Source organism: Lacerta agilis, chromosome 14 (genome assembly GCF_009819535.1).
Source record: "Lacerta agilis isolate rLacAgi1 chromosome 14, rLacAgi1.pri, whole genome shotgun sequence".
In the NCBI taxonomy this organism is placed as follows: Eukaryota; Metazoa; Chordata; class Lepidosauria; order Squamata; family Lacertidae; genus Lacerta; species Lacerta agilis.
Genome location: NC_046325.1, coordinates 25374556 through 25393948, shown reverse-complemented (window position 1 = coordinate 25393948; position 19393 = coordinate 25374556). Strand labels below are relative to the sequence as shown.

At 43.3% G+C, this 19393-nt stretch overlaps 1 protein-coding gene across 5 annotated transcripts in view; it reads left to right on the top strand.

Annotated features, from left to right (window-relative positions):
• The window catches only part of UBTF (upstream binding transcription factor), a 40948-nt gene extending 32444 nt beyond the window's left edge, over nt 1-8504 (top strand). For 4 of the 5 annotated variants that reach the window (XM_033169760.1, XM_033169762.1, XM_033169763.1 and 1 more), the window contains 8 exons: nt 113-268; nt 877-987; nt 1822-1910; nt 2798-2987; nt 3616-3663; nt 4799-4867; nt 6221-6364; nt 7156-8504. In XM_033169760.1, the coding sequence (XP_033025651.1) occupies nt 113-268; nt 877-987; nt 1822-1910; nt 2798-2987; nt 3616-3663; nt 4799-4867; nt 6221-6364; nt 7156-7272 (924 nt within the window). In that variant the 3' untranslated portion in view covers nt 7273-8504. The remainder of the gene's footprint in view (nt 1-112; nt 269-876; nt 988-1821; nt 1911-2797; nt 2988-3615; nt 3664-4798; nt 4868-6220; nt 6365-7155) is intronic. The other variant, XM_033169761.1, reaches the window with a different exon arrangement.
• The last annotated feature ends 10889 nt before the right edge of the window (nt 8505-19393 follow it).

Sequence of the window (19393 nt, the reverse complement as noted above, 5' to 3'; positions counted from 1 at the left end):
ACACAGTTTCAGTGCTTAACTTTTTTCCCCCCCAGCCAGCCTGGTTTTCTGTGTTTCTTACCAATCAGTAATGGGTTTTGCAAAGATTTTGACCATTCGTGTTATTTTCTAGGCCAAGTACAAAGCCCGTGAGGCTGCCATGAAAGCTCAGACAGAAAAGAAGCATGGTTCCGACAAGGAGGATCGCGGCAAACTTCCTGAGTCACCAAAAAAAGCAGAGGAGATCTGGCAGCAGAGTGTCATTGGAGATTATCTTGCTCGCTTTAAGGTAAAGTGGGACAGCAGAGGCCTCGTTTCATAATGGAATGACCTGCAGTATGTCAGTAGCAAGATATGTTAGTGACAAAGCAGAGAGCCGTATAGCTTTGACTTGCTCCAAAATAGAGGCAGGAGTCTGCAGAAGGGGAGCTGACTGACTACATGTCTTGGAGAGGTGCCTTGGCGAGGTGGAGTCCAGCTTGGAATTTACTTCAGAGACTCAAGGAGATGAACAAGGGGCAGCTCCCATCTGGTTGGTGTCAGGAGGAAGAATGTCAAATCAAATGAGCTGTGCTAATGTGAACTGGCTGTAAATAGGACTAGTGTTAATATTGCCATTGAATTGATAAACTGTAATTTGAGGGATGAGCCAAAGGCGTGCAAGTCTTCCGTTGTGGGGGAAGGGCATGAGTTCTGGTTCCCTGGTTAGCACTCTGCAGAACTCATGAGATGACCAGTGTAGAATTTGAGTTACCAGGTAAGCAACCTGCCTTTTTCAGGTGGTAGCTGGCATGAAATTAAGATAGAAGTGGTGGGGCCAAAGTGGGGAGTTGTCTGAGCTCTGCACTTTTATGGAGTCCATGACAGTATATAGTAGCAGCTTTTCTTCTGCTTCAGAATGACCGAGGGAAAGCACTAAAAGCCATGGAAGCCACCTGGAACAACATGGAGAAGAAGGAGAAGCTGATGTGGATCAAGAAGGCAGCAGAAGATCAGAAACGATACGAGGTTGGTCAGTCTTTTTTAAAAAACAAAACAAAACAACCCAGCCCACTTAGCATTTATCACTTCATTGTGATTGCACTGCATCGAGTGTGTGTGCATGTGCACAGTTTCCACAGGAATGCAGAAAAACATTCCTGAGTGTGGTACTGGGCACAGAATATCAACTTCCAAAAAACCAGCCAGTTTCTGACTGTATGGAGATATGCTGGAATGTAAGTGGCTTGTGCTTCCTGCCAGTGAAATGGTGGAATAAGATTATGCATAATTACACAGATTACATAATCCAGCCTTCTCTTATCTTTTCTTGGCTCAGAATCTGGATTGCCAGAGTTCTAAATTTTAATTAATTAATTTTCTCTAGCAACTTGTATGCACAGGCTCCTCTGTTTTACAGCTCAGGAGTGGGAGCCATTGGTTTCTGCTCCAGATTTCTGCAACCTTGTAAATAAGACCAAGAAAGTTACTAGCCTGCCAGGAGCTAGCAGAAGAGAGACAGACAACTCCATTCCTCTTGTAACAGCCTGCTTGGTTTTGTACTGGGTTCAGAGAAGGAGCAGGGCACTCAATTTCTTATTGGTTTGCCTACCCTGCATGTAATTCCTTGCCACCTCTGGCTAGGAGGTTAATACTTAAAATACAAGGTTGAAGCTCTGTATACATTTCTTTTCTGGGTTGTTGAGGAAAGCTAGCAAATGTCCAATGTTTGCCTCATTGAAGGCTTAGGCATCTGCATGAAATGGGGGGGGGTAGCCTTTTTAATTTTTCTGACATTTTTTGTTGAGCTGGACCAGGCTTCTCAGCTTTGTAATTCTGTTTCTTCTTTGTTTCGTTCTGCAGCGAGAACTGAGTGAGATGAGGGCGCCACCATGCACAACAAATTCCTCCAAGAAGATGAAATTCCAGGGTGAGCCCAAGAAACCCCCCATGTGAGTATTGCCATTGGTTTTTTTAAAAAAAGCAGGGTTGTATGTGTGTGCTTATATGTTTTGTGTTCTGAGTTGTGTTTATGGCTTACAAACGCACAGTGGTGAGGAATCAGTGGCCTTCCTGAAGTTAAGTCAACTTCGGTAGGTGGATAATTGATTGGTTTAAAGGCAATCTCTAAATACTGTAAATAAAATAAAATAAAAAGTTCACCATACGTAACTGAAGCACAATTAACATTTCTTGAAGCCCAAGATCATATTAAAACTGATGAACCAAAACCAAACAGCAGCAACAGAATAACTTCTAAAAAGTCTTACCGTAATTCTCCAAAAGATAAGTGAAGCAAAAAGAGTTTCAGAATGGAGCCAAGAGAAAAAAACAGTTGAGCTTCCTAGGAGATGCCATTTGAGTTCTGTGGCTACCACTGAAAAGGTCTGTTCCCTGTGGAGAGCAGGGTGGCATCCAGAAGAGAGTGCCTGTGTTTGCATATCATACTCAACCATGGTTATGTGCATGAGCAAGAAGGAGCCACCACAAGCCTTTGTCTCAGTATACCTTTTCCCTCCTTCCATGTAACTGGGAGGGAGGATTTTGCAGAGCTTCATTCCACTTCCCACAAAATCTGACTTAACATTTCTTATGAAATGGCAATAAGAGTGTAAACCAAATTGGTAAGTTTCCAAACAAAGTTTGTTTAGAAACTCTTAAGGGAGGTGGGGAGGTTCCAGCTGCTCCTTTCTGCCTCTGAAACCATGGTTTAGCAATGCACGTGAACCCATACCACTGAGTTTTCCAGTATATTATAAATAGATCCTGCTATCAGTCCTGCTGTCTTCCTTCCTCCTGCCCATTCACCTGTAACTTCTCTCTTTTGTGTCCTCACCAGGAACGGGTATCAGAAGTTTTCTCAGGAGCTGCTTTCAAATGGTGAACTTAACCATCTTCCTCTGAAGGAGCGGATGGTGGAGATCGGAAGCCGCTGGCAGCGCATCTCTCAGAGCCAAAAGGAACAGTACAAGAAGTTGGCCGAAGAGCAGCAGAAACAGTACAAAGTACACCTGGATATGTGGCTCAAGGTGAGCTGTCAGTTTGGGGAAGGCACAAGAACAGGTAGCAGCTCCTTGAGAAGATCAGAGTGTTAGCAGTGAAGCGTCTTGTCTGAAAGCCTTCCAAGTCAAGCCATATTGACATTTGACTCTTGTTCTGCAACCAAAGACTTTCAATCTCTATGAAATTCTGCTCATCCCCAGTTCCTATCAGCAACATAAGCGTCCTAGACACTCTGAGCTTTCCCCACCTCTCACCTGTCCTCTGGCCGCATGGATCATCCTGCCACACAGAGCGCTCTCCATGTTCGTATACATTGTCTGAGGTTTTGTTCTGTGTTTTCTCTGCAACCCAAATCAAACTTCCTCTACCCTGCCAGCATCTGCTTAGGCTTTTAGCATTTTCAGCCCTCCATTCCCTGCCTGTAAAATGGGAATAATTGTTCATAGGGCAGAACTCATTGAAGGACAGCCAGGGGCTTGCAAGAAGTGTCATATTAAAGTGCTGGCAAGAAATTATTCATCTGTGGTAATTATAATCTGGTTGCTTTATGTAGGGACTATAATCAGTCCATCTTCCACTCCCCATGTTTTCAACCACCTCCATAACATGCTTAATCTTGGCTTCTCACTCCTCCCCCTTCTGTCTTCTCTGCAGAGTTTGTCGCCACAGGAGAGAGCTGTGTACAAGGAACATATCTCCAACGTAGGTGTCTTGGAAGTATTTGGAGGGGACTGGCAGGGGTATTTTTTCAGCTTGACCTCTGAAATACAGTATAGCTTGGAAGTGAAAGGAAGGGAGTATCTTCATGCCTGAAGTCTTGGGTTCCATGTTCTGTAACTCTGGTTAGGTCAGAAACAAGGAAACTTTGGGGTGTGTGTCTTCCCCCCCCCAAAAGGAAAAAGCTTCATTTTTGTCTGTATGGAAGATGGAGATGAGTATGCGAGTGTAGAAACCAGCCTACAGTACAAATGTAAACATTTCATTCATTGCCTCCACTTGCCTCTGGCCCCTCCTACCAATGGCATTCCCAGAAGGAAATGCGGCCCTCTAACTGAAAAGGGATACCTATCCCAGTAGGACGTGCATCAGATAAAAGTGTACCAGTTACTGTTTGAAAGCTGCTCTGAATTACACAGGGTATTTATGGTTATTGAATTGGTACATTTTGGTCTAATAATAGGATAGATTTCCAGGATGCTATAACAACTCTTGAGTAGAAAAAGCTTAAGTTGCCTTTGTATTTTCCTCCTCCTGCTTGTTTTAACATTTTTGGCATCAAGTCTTCAGAATCTAGTGCCACAAGAACTAGATTGTTTGTCAGGGACACATTTGATTTTTGCTAGAAATGGAGGATTGGGGGAGGGGCAGGCTAGATACTAGCTTGCTGAAAAGAATGCTAGTGTTTTCCTTGCCACTGGTGCTGTCATAGGTGCCACATAATAATAAACCCATTCTGCATTTATAGAAATCTTTCAGTGTGGCAGCACCGACACTTTGGAACTTCCCTCCTTATTGACATCAGGCAGCCACCTTCACTGTACTGTATTTGGCACCTGCTAAAAACATTTTTGTTTAGGCAAGCCTACCCAGATACCTAGAACTTTGTATGTTTTAATCTGTTTTTAGTTTATTGCTGATTTTAATTTTTTGAGAGTTCTAAATTGTTGTTAATTGCTTTTATCAATAATTTTATTGTTTTATTCTTTTTGAAAACTGCTTTGAGGGTCCTTTCTCTTTTTTTTTTACAATCAAGCAGTATATACATTTTATGAAATAAATAAATGTTGACACTCCCCCCACTTTCTACCACTGCCCCCTCCAACTTGTATCTCAACAGAAACGCAAGAACATGGGGAAGATGCGAGGCCCAAATCCTAAGATGAAGCCCTCAGTGCAGTCCAAGTCAGTAAGTGCTTTAACACTTCTTCCTCTTCATCATGCAGCTGTTACCCGCAATGGAATAATCCAGAGAAAGGAAAGCTTGTTCCAAGGTTTGCCTTTGGCTGATTTAATGAAGCCATTTGAAAGTGTTATAACTGACCCCAGGAACTCTGCTTTCTTTCAGAAATGGTCTGGTAAGCATTGTAAATGATTGTAAAAGGCCTTGCTTGCTTGCTTCTTATTTCTAACAGGGAGGGAGCCAAATTCTATGCAGCTGATTGATCTGATGGCTGGGGCCCACTGATCTTCCACTGGGAAGGAGAGATGCAATCTCCCTATAGTTAGTTACAGTACAGTGTTCTTGAAGCTACCAACATGAGTCTGACCAAACTGCGAGAGGCAGTGGAAGACAGGAGTGCCTGGCGTGCTCTGGTCCATGGGGTCACAAAGAGTCGGACACGACTAAATGACTAAACAACAACAACAAGGGTTGCCACATGCCTAGAATTTCCCAGACGTAGCCAGAATACTGCAGTTGGAAGCAGTGTCTGGGCTGAAATCGCTAAAATTTCCAAGGAAATCCGGACATATGGCAACCCATGTCAGCAGTGTCTTTTTTGCCGATTAACTTTAAAAATAGCTCAAAAACATCATTTTTAGCTCAATAACTTTGCCAAGAAAAGCTCAACAACCCCATTATAGGGAATGTAGTTTTTCCCCTCTGCAGCTAAGGGGCACAAGTAACTTTGCTTCCATGAGCATCAGTTGATTCACATGACAACTTGTGGGATGGAGTTTTAAAATATTAGTCTCATGAAGGTGATATGTTTGGGGGCGGGGTTTCTGCTGCACTTCAGGTGCTGATAGCTGGAGTGCTGTTTGCTCTTCAGACCCCTGTGCTTTTCCTTCTTTCATTTTGGTCTTCTGCACTTTCCTTAAGTGGGCATGCTTGAAGCTGCAAATGTAAAAATCCTGGAGCTCTTGGGTGTTCATTTCATTAAAAATAAACCAGTGATGCAGCAGTTAATTTTCTATAGTGAGAACTTTGGGTTGTTGGACTGGCTTTCTTTTAACAGAATATTGGGGCAGAAGGGACATATATTTTACCCTCCTTTGTAATTTCTGGCACAGCTATGGTGCATTCAGTTTCATTTAAGGCCCTGAACCATGCCTGTGCCACCCTGGTGAGCACCTTCACATTTCATCCACATGCAAGAAGGCACATTTTGAGAAATAGGGATATATTTGGCCACTTGGGGTTCTTACTGTGGCCTCTTGGGTGTATAAAGGTGAATGCCACCTGTTGAGCTCTAGGTGTGTTGCTGGTGTTTTCAGTCTACCTCTCCCATGTCTCCATTAAATCCTGTGTGGTTTGCAGGAATCTGAGGATGATGATGATGACGACGACGATGATGACGATGAAGAGGAAGAGGAGGAGGACGACGACAATGCTGATTCCTCTGAGGAAGGAGGGGATTCCTCTGATTCAAGTAGTGAAGAGGAGAGCGAAGACGGGGATGAGGTTAGTGTGCAGGTGTCTGTACACTTCTATATACACTACCTCTTGCTCACACCTATTCTGCAAAACTGATTGTCGAGGCTGCGTGTTTCAGTGACTGCTTAACTGTGCTTATTAAGCAGTGGGGGCTATCCCCAACAGCTGGGCTTTTCACAAATTCAAGAGTGCAGTGCCTCTGAATATAACTAGAAGGCTTTTCCTCTTTTAAGGAGCAACCCTAGCATCCCACCCCCCTGGTCCCACCCAAAACATGGTGGATAGCAAGGCTCCTAGGACAGATGGTGAGAGGTACAGGTGAACACAATCCAGCACTTTGCATATGAAGGGACAAAAGCGCTAGTCAAGGAGCTGCTGTAAATACATATATACATTTTCTGGCAAAGCGATCTAAATTCTGTACCAAGAAAACGCTGGATTCTGCAATCTGTATAAATGACACAAACTGAACAGATTTCTCATAATTTTATTTGACAATTTCTATTGTCCTGCATCCTTCTGGTTTCTACTAGTTGTGGAGGATGGGGACAGGTGTGCAAGGCACTGAAAGGCCTAGCCCACTGGAAAACATGCTCATTTCCCTCCTTGGCTTCTGCGTTTCAGTAGGTGGGGGCGACAGGTCTTCAAGCATATATCTTTGAAGCCATAAGAACGAAGCACTTTTATTCTAAAAATAATTAATTTTGCATTTCCCAGTAAACTGAATTCTGCACCCCTGCCACATTCTGCAGTCCCTCAGCATCACCTTGGGTACCCACACTAGACATAACTTCATATCTTGCCTCTTCCCTCACCAGAATGAAGAAGAGGATGATGAAGAGGACGACGATGACGACGACGATGACAATGAATCTGAGGGCAGCAGCAGTTCCTCGTCCTCCTCAGGAGATTCTTCTGATTCGGACTCCAATTGAACCATCCCCTTCCTCCAGCCGCTTTTCTTGCTGTACTCTATTCGGTTTTGTTTTTCCGGATAAAAGTAACATCTACAGCTGGAGAGCTAGGATGGGGAGGAAAGGGAGGAAGGAAATCACTGTGGTTTAATTATCTTCCCCTCCTCGCACACCTCACATTGTATTTAACTGTGTGTGGTTGTGTGTGAGGGGAGCAGGGGGGTAGAAAATAGCTGACAACCAGCGGAGGGTTTTTTGTGGCGGTGGTGTGGGGAGAGAATTTTTATTCTATACTCCTCTCTCTTATTCCCCCCCTCCTGAATCTCTCTGGGAGTCCCCCCCCTTTTGTTGAGGTGGGCAGGGTCCTGGCAAAATACAGGCCCCTTTTTATTCTCTCCCCCCCCCATATCTACCCACCCACCCCCAATTCTATCCACCAGCTTTGGACTTTGTACAAATTCTTTTTTAAAAAAAACAAAAACAAAAAACCAACATGGCAATGAGAGACTTCCCCACCCCCCTAGCAAACAGCCAGGGAGAGATGGGTTCCAGAGAGCACGAGCCATGGAAGGTTGTGGACTTTGCCAGTGTGACCCACCTCTCCTCAAAGTGGACAATCTTGTACAGTCTTGAAATTTTACACCTTGACGAAAGAGAACAAAATGGCCACAGCTGCACTTAGTTATTTCCTGTGATGAACTGGATATCCAGCAAACGTTTCCTGCTGAAGGAAACGGGATGGGAGGGTATATTTCACGTGAGTGCATGGCAAGGGTCAGGGAATAGAAAAGGAACTGAAGAAAAGGATTTCTTTTGCAGAGAGAATATCTGTCTGGTATGCTGTCGCAGGAGAAGAGAATTTTGGGAGCACCAAGGTTACTGACTTTATTTTGCAGGAGGTGGACTTTTTCTGTCGTTTTTCTGACCAGCATTTAAACAAAGACAGTAGTGGCCAGACCCCTTTGGGTTGTTGTTGTTGTTAATATATATTATTTTTTTTTACAATGAAGTGACCAATAATTGTACCAAAATGGGGCATTTTGTTTGACTGTCTTTGGAAGCGGGAGATTGGTTGTGGGTGGGATCCTCTGTGTCATTAAGCGTTTAAAAAAAAAAGTTTTATAAACAAAGTGGAGACAACCATCTTTTTTACAACTAAATTATCCCATCTTTGAGATTGAGTATGTCATATGTCTCTTACCCTTATGCAGAGGCTGGGATCTTGGGAGTGGATGGGGTTTGTATATAAGAGGCACATAGAGTCCCCCGGCCCCCCAGCATGCCTTGGTTTTATTCAGGCTGCATGTGTTCATTTAACTTTGGGCAGAGGAATGATGCCAAGAAGAGAATGATTCCAGCCATCAAGAAATGTATTTCTTAGCCTCATCTGTGGGGAATAGAAAGGAAAGGAAACTCCAGTACCAACTTCGTGTTTGCCCTGTAAATGACATCAGAGATAGACACTATTTGGGGGCGAGGTGGTGGTTGTTGTAAAAAAAGAAAAAGCGGCAACCACACCTCCTTTTCCCCTTGTAAGATGCCTGATCATACAAAACATCACCATGCCACAAATTCCCCTACCCATTCTCACAGGAGTAACTAAAGGGGCAGGGAAATTTGCAGTGTGGTGATTTCAAGACACACTTTGTATGACTAGACATTACTGGGCAAAAGGAAGGGCCAGAACTACATGTCTGCTGCTTCCAAGGGCATGTGTCTCCTGTAATGTTTAGTTCCAGCCTGAAAAAAGAGCAAGAAACTATTACCTTGTTTGGATGTAAGACTAAGGTGGGTGTTAGCTCTACTTGAACAAGCCTTGGACATGTAAGCTTTCCCCTTGCTGTGAAGAGATCAGAAATGTTTGTTTCCTTATTTAATTAACCATGGTTACTTGTTGTGGACAAATTGGTGTAACTTTGCTTTATGGAAACAAGCCACAATTGGAAATTGTGGTCTGTGATCCTGGCTTGTTTCCCTAAACCAGAGTTAAGATTTGCCATAATATTAAACCATGGTTTATTGCAAGCAGAGAAGAATTTCTGACCTCACAGTGGAAGAAAGAGGAAGGGGGCGGATGCATGAGCCTGAGACTTGTTCGCATAATGTTGAAACACAGTTTAGCATAATGTCCAAACTAGATCAGTACAAATTAAATTGGCATTGGTGATTTTCTCAGAAAAACAAACTGGTATGTCGCATCTTGCTATCTAATTGGACAAGTGGTATCTAGGCAAAGCTCCTTTTGCTTCTTCCCATCTGTGTTCCCTGTCCTTCTGTTTCTTTAACATTTTACATGCAAAACATAGTTTATGAGAGCATATATCCCTGACTAGCCTTTATTTTTTACATTCTTTGGACGAATACCTGTTCTAATAATACAACTAGTAGTTTCTTATTTTTAAGGCCAAATCCTGCGACTAGTAGCTTGTAGCCCCAAATTGGCCTGCAAGGTGGTTCTGTACTGTATCTTGGCTCTTCAGTGCCCTTCATAGCACCCTGTGTCTTCTGTTGACAAGCAAAATGAGAATTTTGCAAAACAAACTTCAGATGCATTGTAGTTTACAGAATTCATTGTTTCCTCTTGAAATATACTTTGGATTTTTATTTTTAAGTATACCCACCAGAAAAAGTACACACACACACTTTTTATTCCTCTCCCCTTGTGGAAATTGAACACATGGCTTGTGCTTTGCCGATATCTTTTGGGTAAGTCTGGAAACCTCATGAAGGAAACATGGTCTTCTAAAGAAAGACTTGGCTTTTAGCACTGCAGATACTCCCCTGGAGGGAAGCTGGACCATTTGAGAATGCAGTCGAGAGCGGGAGTTACGAAGGGCACTGAAGACCCTTCCAGATGCTGGACCACAGCTCTCATCATCCCTGATGGTTGGCCATGCTGACTAGGGTTGATGGGAGTTGGAATCCAGCTACATCGGGAAAGCCACAGGTTAGTCAAACCTGATTTACAGGATAAAAAATCTTAACAGCAGTATTTCCCATTTAGTTTGCTTTTCTCTTATCAGTTCACTGTCTCTTGCAATGTCTTGCTGTGCCAAATGTGTTCCTTCTCTTTGAGCATCTTGGCCCCACAATTGTCCTTTGGAAGTGTGCTGTACCTCAGTTACATCACTGGGAAGAGTCCAGTTGCTAAATATCTTACTTTGAACCAGCAACTCAAATACAAAAGTCTCCCACTATTTCAAAATGCCTTGGGAGGACCTACAGGTTTCAAGCATTGGAAATTTACCTACCTTTGCTAGCATTTCTAGTTTAAAAAACAACAACAAAAAACCACCCACGTCATCTTGGGTAGCAAAATGTCAAAACTAGCCACAGGATTGATATTAAACTTATATACACCTGATTACAGGCACCACTGGAACCCATGTAAACCTGGCTCCATTGAAATCTTGAGTGGCTCTTGTGGACATACTAATTTAGGAAAGAGTACTTTGCATTGTGGGAATGACTGTCTGAATAACATGCAAATGTTCCCATAACATACCTTGAGAAGTGCAAGTGAGAATCAGTTTTCCACTGTACTTTCATTGGGATGAACAACTTACTGCCATGAGCATTGACACATTGCAAAGCACATCAGTCTTGTTTATGAAGAGAAGTGCACCATCACGTATGGGAGTGTGTTTTTGTGTGTATGCAGTTGTTGAGGGAATAGTTCGGACAAGTCAAGATTTTCCTCTGTCTTTTGTTTGTTTATGTTTTTGGTACATAATGGTCTGGAGACAAAGCAACAGAAGTATGTTGTTTTTGGACAAGAGGTCAAGTTCAATAGCCCTTTGGCTTTTCTGACTTGGTATAAAATACCAGTAACACATCCAAGCAGGGATTTACTGATTAACACCATATCATTTAGAGCAAAAGCTCTTCAGGGGGAAAAAACTTACCTGAGAACATAGGAAATCAGTTAATGTACAATACACATGAAAATGGGTATTTTTGTGCCCTTGAAACGGTTATTAGTTTTTGTGTGGATTCAGTACACTTGAAAAACCTCCAAAGATCTTGCAGACTTGAAAAGATATTATTAAAGTTCATGTAATCAAAACTAAAACCATTGAAGTTGACAGAAATGCCACTCAGGAAAAATCACTAAATGATGTAGGGTGTAATCCACCCCTTTTGGGTGGGGCAAGGGTTTGGACTGGTAGGTGGAAGTGCTGCCACTGAAAAGGGACATTCCAAGGGAGGGGTTGAGACAGCCACACTGCCACCAGTGGATAGCACTGGGTCTGATGCCGGTCCAGTTTGGCATATCATTTTGCCTGCCACCCCCTTCGACCCTAGCCCATGTGCCTGGTAGGACTGCTAATGTGATGGCGGCCCTGCTGCTATTTTAAGCCCTGTGAGGCAGTAACTTGGGTTTGAATGTCTTCCTAAAGCTAAACAGTGGAGCTATATGATGGTGATAAATAACAATTTACAAGAAGTACAAGAAAACAGTGGCAACATGTAAAATCGAAAATAATCCGTTCAACGTTTGCTTTTTAAGTCTATGATCACCAACACGTTCTCATTCCTGAAGTTCTTCGGGTTATTCTATAAATCCTTGCCTGCAACCTGTCACTGACCTTGAACCGGTGTATAAAAAATAAGTATTACATTTAAAAATGCTTACTATGTATGGGTCTACTTGACCCAACATCTCATTCACATGACTCTTCACCCATGTGCTGGTCCCTTGATATGCACAATTCCCACTCCAGTAATCTTTGATCAAGAGAGAAGCTTTAATACCATGCAAACAAAGAGGCTACTACATGGGTTAAGAGCCTTTTCAAGCAAGGCACCGAACTACAGGGACCCCTGCATGGGGGTGAGTACTGTCTCCAGATTGTGTGGTTGGGTGTAATCTTCCTTTAGAACCAATAGGTGTTCCTCAAAGCTAGGACTCTTTAATATAATTTTCAAGCCTTTCCCAATTTTCTCTCTGTTGGGGTAGGGAAAACATTGTCCCCTCATAAGATGTTTGTCAGAACTTTGCCAGAAATGAGATGACACATCCGTTTAGGTGCATCCGTTTAGATATACCTTTCTCACCTCAAGGAAGTTGGCTATCATTTGTGGAATGGAGGTGTTCGTTCTGATGCAGCAAATGTGGCCACATGTAGAAGTAAGTTACGCAAAATATCAGGGGGAGAAGGATTGCATACAATAAACAGGCAGTGTATCCAACACTTTCTGTTCTAATGCAGCCTTCCCCACCTTGGTGCCTTCTCCCAAGGCCTGGCTACCTGGGACTGACGAGGGCATTAGGTTGAGGAAGTCTCTTTAACAGATCCTACCTGCTAGAAACCGGGGCGCGGGGGGAACACTTCAGCCATTGCCACATCAAGCTAGATTTCTCCACATTAACTTTGCTTTCCATTGCCATGTCTGAATTCTGATACGAAGTGCCCAGTTATGCACACTCGTCATACATCAACCCGTCTGATGCTCCTGAACTCTCTTATTTCTGATTCTGTCAGTCAATCTTCCCCCTTTTCTCTCTCTCTCATCCTTCTAAAGTGAAACGCCTGGTTTGATTTTGCTGAACGTACCAGCTCTGTTGTATTTTAGTAGATGTGTTTTTTAAGTAAAAAAAGAAAAACCCTTTAAAAAAAAACCTTGTTCTTTAAAGTAAATTTCTTACAGTACTGATGTCTTTTTTAAAAAAGCAAAAAACGTTACCAGGGGGGGAGACAGATTGTACTGTAAGAAGGTGGGACTGAGTGCATTTTTGCACTGTTGACAAAATGTGATATTCCAGATAGAAGTTCTTGTGAAAAAGGAATCATTTTTTTCCTAATATTTAAAGTGTTTTTGTAGATTTAAAAAAAACTTTTAAATGCCAAAAAATATTAAAATGTACTGGATTTCAGTTTCTATTACTAAATGGGACTTGGCAAGCTCAGGATGCTTTTGGTTTCCTTAGAAGTCTTTGCTATTTGCACCAACATGGCAAGAACTTCAGCCTCAAGTCTAAATAGACTTAAAACTGTGGATCTCCCTCCCCTCCTTTTTTTCCCCTTTTGTATAATAAAGAGCAAAAACAAAACCTTTGTTCTCATGTCATTACTTGGAACATAAAAAAGAACTTGCAAGGAAAAGAGGATTTGAGGCTGTTTATATGGGTTGCTCTGTCCAAGTTGACCATTTCTGGTGGATATACTAATTGCTATTACTATTTTGCACTTTTTGTGGTCCAGTAGAGCTGTGGACCTGGATATTGCCTTCCTCAAATGCAATCTGTTGCATCTCTGAAATACCTGAAATTAGAACTTCAGACTAATCCACGCAGCAAGGCAACATTTGTATCAACCCTTCTAAGGCACTCTTGAGGCAATATACTAAAGATACATCCCTCACAACACACTGAAGTAGGTTAGGCTAAGAGACGGAGGGTGTGACTTGCGCAAGGCCATGAAGTGAGCTTTATGGTTGTGTGAATATTTAAACCCAGACTGCAATTGTACACACACTTAATTTGGTGAGTAAATTCAGTGGCACCTACTTCTGAGTAAGCAAGGCTACCCAGTTAATGTACTGGCTACTATTTTTTTCTTTGCAAAAGGTACTTTCGCGCAAGGCAGGTAAGTAGGCCTAGATCCTGTTCTGAGAAAGATGGGCTAGACAATTTGAAATGAAATCCAGTCAAGTAGCTCTCTGGAATATGGCCCAAGTCACTTTAAAGGCTCATCCACTCTTAGAAATAATCGCAGAATGTACATTATCTGAATGTTACAGCCTACTAGGGCTTCAGTTTCCCTCTTTGCCTGAAACATTCCTACACCTCACTGCAGAGGTGGAGAACTAGTGGCCCACCAGATAATATTGGACTCCCATCAGCCTCAGTTTCAAGGTCTGCTGCCCCCTTATACTCTATAGCAGTGTTTCCCAAACTTGGGTATCTGTTTTGAACTACCATTCCTATCCATAGCTGTCAACCCTCCCTGCTGTTCACCACTGCTATATACATAGCTGTCAACACTCCCTGCTGTTTCCCAAGGAAATTTCCTGCAAAAAAGGGGAAAGGTTGACAGCTATGTTCCTATCTTCCCTGACCACTGGTCCTGCTAGCTAGGGATGATGGGAGTTGTAGTCCAAAAACAGCCAGAGACGCAAGTTTTGGAAACGCTGCTCTACAGCTACTTTTATCAGCAGCAAAGCGCTCTTCCATTCTTCATGCCTCTTCCAGTGTGACCAGATGCCAGAGTTCTCCCTTTATGATAACTGGAAACCAAAGTGTGCTGTGAATGTGTGTGTGAAAGGAAATGCAACTGGGAGAGAACAGAAACATAGGATGGCTTTGAGATCAGCTGTGCAAAGAATGGCACAGTATTAAAAAGGTTTGCTCACCGCTTGGCTCCCGTGGCATCAATTTTACAAAATTATCAGTGGCAATAATCACAAGGGATTCAAAGCCACGTTTACATATGCCGCAGCTGCTCCAACCCATGGACTCAGGCAAAAGAAGCAACCAGGACATGGGTAGACAAACTAAGGCCCGGGGGCTGGATCTGGCCCAATCGCCTTCTAAATCTGGCCTGTGGCCGGCCCGGGAATCGGCGTGTTTTTACATGCATCTTTATATTTAAAATGCATCTCTGGGTTATTTGTGGGGCATAGGAATTCTTTTTCTTTCTTTCTTTCAAAATATAGTCGGGCCCCCCACAAGGTCTGAGGGACAGTGGACCGGCCCCCTGATGAAAAGGGTTGCTGACCCCAGAGCTAGGAGAACTATAGCTTCCAGGGCAATCACACTGAGGAGCAAGGGCTGTTGCTAATGCAGGAAAATTGGGAGCAGAGCAGTGGCAAATCTTAGTGTCTCAACTGTCAGTGGCACGCTGTGTGACACCAAAATACAGGGCCCCCCCACTGCCGACCATTGGATTTCATGGTTGTGGAATCTGCGGCACCCCAGAAGCTCCGCACCCAGTGCCACCAAACAGGTCATGCTCCCGCGTAGAGCCGCCTTTGAGCAGAGCCACTTTTAAAACATACGAAGAGTCTTGTTGCATGACACCAAAGGCCTGCAAAGTCCACCCCTCTGTTCCCCAAAGTGGCCAACCAGACGCCTACAGGAGAATTGCAAGCAGGGAATGAGGGCAATAGCCCCCTCCTCCATGTTGTTCCCTATCACGGAGTGAAATTGTGTCTGTCACCACATCTTGTGGGAGCAAATTTCAAAGTTTTAATTATGTGGTGTGTGAAGATGTGTTTCCTTGTGCCTATCCTGATTCTTCCACCGTACAGCATAAACTTATATACCTCTATTATGGTCCGTCCACCTTATTTGCCTTCTTTTCCAGACTAGTTAGCTCCAAACATTGTAAGCTCTCCTTGTAGGAACGTTTGCTCTAACTGCCTGCCCCCTATTATGTTGGTTGCTTTCTCATTCCTTGCTTGATCTGGTGGTCAGGGATGATAGTTAATGCAGCCCAATAGCATACCCTCCATCATTTATCCGATGAAAATAGGGACATCGCATTCTACTACTACTACTACTACTACTACTACTACTACTACTACTACTACCACCCTGCCCATTCGACTGGGTTCCCCAGCCACTTCCAACATACTGTATGTAAAAGCATAATAAAACATGAAATTTCCTTATACAAGGCTGCCTTCAGAAGTATTCTAAAGGTTGTATCGTTACTTATCTCCTTGGCTTGGAGGTCGCATAACTCCCATAACCTCCAACATTTATCTAATGAAAATAGGGATATCCTAAGGGAAAGCAGGACATTCTGGGATCAAATCAGAAACCAGGGAGGCTTCTGTAAATCCAGAACTGTCCCTGGAAGATAGGGACACTTGAAAGGTCTGCGATAGTAGCGGGGGGGGGGGGATCATAGGTTTCCCCCCTCATCCCCAACCTATTTACTGATATAGCATCCTTTTTCCTTCCCCATCCTCTTTGTCTCTTTCTCCTATCCTCTTTTAGTGTGTGTTTTAAAAGATATCTTATATAGTTTGAGGTTGACATTTTTTAAAAAATGGCTACAACATCCACAGACTGCCTTTCTTGAGTGTGCATAGTTTAGAACTGCAAGCTTGCTCCCCTTGAACATCATCATTACATCACAAATACATCAGAGCTACATCACAAACTGGGAGGGTCAGAGGGGGCAACCTGAGTATTCTCACACCTGTGTCATCCCTCCTCAAACCCCTCCCAGACACACATTTCTGCAAAACAAAAGAGTGCTCACAGTTTCTTGCCCTGCCCGGCAGGGCTGATGGCCGTCCTTTGTTTAGCCCTAGCCAAATCCATTTCCAGGTGGTGGGCTCTTTGTTGTTGTTATTGTTGTTGTTGTTGTTTTTAGATTTGTAACCAGTTTTATTACACAAAATGTAAAGTTCAGCAATATCTTCTTCTCACTGGTTTGCTCTGGCATGCTTCTAATGATGTCAGAATCACCTGGGTCAATGATGGCAAGTGTACACACTCTGTAGTACTTTCCACAAGCTGTGCGCAATTCAATATTGTTACCGCTGTAGTAGTGCACACCAGTTTTGGCCAACATAGCATAGTACTCAGTTTCTGATTTCCTTAGAGCTGGGCAGTTGTTGGCTAGGATGACCGACTTATAATAATTTAATAATAATAATTTATTATTTATACCCCGCCCATCTGGCCGGGTCTCCCCAGCCACTCTGTCAGATCATTTTCAGAGTCTGCTTGTATCCCAGTACATATTTACCACTTTTCATAACCAGCTGAAGTCTTGAGTTTATGGACTCGAGGGACTTTTTCGTCTTCTTAGCGGCCACCATCCTGTCGGCTCACATTGGCTCTGCCGTTACCAGAGAGGCACCTCCAAGATGGCTGGGCAGCGAGGAAAGGAAGGAGCTCCCGCAATGCAACGCCATGGTGGGCTCTTTGTGAGGGAAATGTCCCATAGTCTGGCAGCTTTGGGCGGGCACATCCCCCTGGCATGGCTCGCTGTGGACGTGCTGGTACGGTTAGGGGATTATGGCTGCCTTGTGATCACACCAAGTCTCCCCTCTTTGATAGTGCAGAACAACAGTGGAACGGTTTAGATCTGATATACGGTTAATTTATAGGAATTTATAACAGAAACACTATAGAGAAAGAAATATTTTCACTCAAGTGTGTGTGTGTGTGTGTGAGAGAGAGAGAGAGAGAGAGAGAGAGAGAGAGAGAGAGTTGTGTTTGTGGAACTGGGTGGTTCAGGGAAATTCTTGTAACAAAATCAAGCAAGCAATGGAAGAGCAGATAGCTGTGGCTGAGGTTGATGGGAGCCAGGGAGTCCGACAACTTGTGGAAGGCCACAGGTTCCCTACTGCTGTGAGGATTTCAGCAAGTTAAGTGCATATGATGTGGCTTGAATATTAAATGATGACTCTAAATGCTAGGTGGGGTAGTAACCTCACTCCACAGACTACTGTCTGAGTACTGTACATAGGCCCTTCCGCCAATGTGAAGGCTCTTAGCCACATGCTGGCTGCATTTACAGTAGCCTGTGTTGCACTGATTTGAAACAGGCTGTTGTTTATTAAGTTAGTGATAAACTGCAGGCAGGGAGACAATGATAACATATTGTAGGGAAATATAAATTGTGGGGAAATGGAAAAGCCCCTTGGGTGGGGGCAACTAAAATCAGGGAATCTGCTGGGGGAGGGGCACTTTATCCTTTCCCTACCTGCTTCTTTGCCAGTTCCAAAATCCCTCCTCCAGCAGCTCTGTCTGTTACAGGCTTTTAATGCACTGGCGAAGCTATTGAGGGATATTAGAGCAGAGAAACAGTCTTCGCCTTCACACACCAAACCACCACATCAACTACCTTACCACTCAATATCATCTTCTGCTTTCCTCATCTAAAACCAGCAAGCTATCATTACATGCACTTGCACATAGCAAGTAGTTTGGGCATCGTTACTCATTGTTATGCATGTTATGTTGCACTAGTGTCAAGCTACATGCACACACGTATATTTAGCTTCGAGAGATCCAGAGGAAGTGGTCTGAGGAATTCCAGCTCTAGCAACATATGAACATTTTTTTTAAGGCATCCCCAAAGGCAATTTACTAGGTAAACAACTAAATAATCCTGTTTAGGATTGGTTCGCATAGAGTAGCTGCAATTAGAAAGGAAGCCTTTTGTGTGCCAAAGTTGTGAACATGTTGGAATGTTGGAAGGAGGAAGATTGACACATTCCATGATGCTCCGTTTAGAATGATGCTCTTTAGAAGAAAACTAAACTGGGGCTGCCTAGCAACCATTGCCAGGCAGAACAACCTCCCTGCTTTCAGAGCATCATTGCCACCAATATATCTGTGGGAGACGAGACCCAAACTGATATAAGCAGAGGTGTTTGAAGGTCAGAAGAAGGAAGGAAATCTTTATATTGGAAAAAGGTGTGTTTTGGTGACACCAAAGGGGAGGAGTGGTTGCTGGATAGATTTGAAGGGTAATCTAAACCAAAAGTGGGGTGTAACTGAGAGAGTCACCAGGATTGACTATCAGGGACCAAAGTTTTGTTTCTGTTTTAGCCTTATTGGTTGGCACTGGGCAAATCTTTGTACATATTAGCCTTTATAAGACCATGTTGGGTTATGAAAGATTACCCATTGGGCACTGCTTTTACTGGCTAAAATTAGCCATAAAAGCTCCAAACAGCCCACTTCATTGTTGGTTTGGAATGGAGGCTTAGTCTATCATGTTCCTGTACTACTTGAAGATTTCCCTTCCAGACCTTGACAAAGGCCCCACACCAAAACCTGGGGCCACCACACCACACTTGACCAGCTATGAGTATTCTGCCAGTAAGAAGATGCAAAGCAGCACAGCAGACAGCTAGGACTTGACTGTTCCATAACTGGAGCAAGGCCCTCTTAAATTGCCATCTGCACAACTGTATGGTTCTGTCCAGCACACAGTGCCAAGGACTAAATGTCCTACTGTAAGACTTGATTTTTATTTTTATGCCTATGTTGTATGTCATTCTGGTAATTTTCCAGAGAAGCAAGCAATACATAATTACCCCTTTAAAATAAAATAAGAAAAGTTGGTTTCCCATTGTTGGAAAACCTTTTTGTACCCTAAGTAATTTTAAAAAGCAGCATATTATTTGTTTGTTTTTTTCTATGACAGTACACAAAATCTGTGAGCTT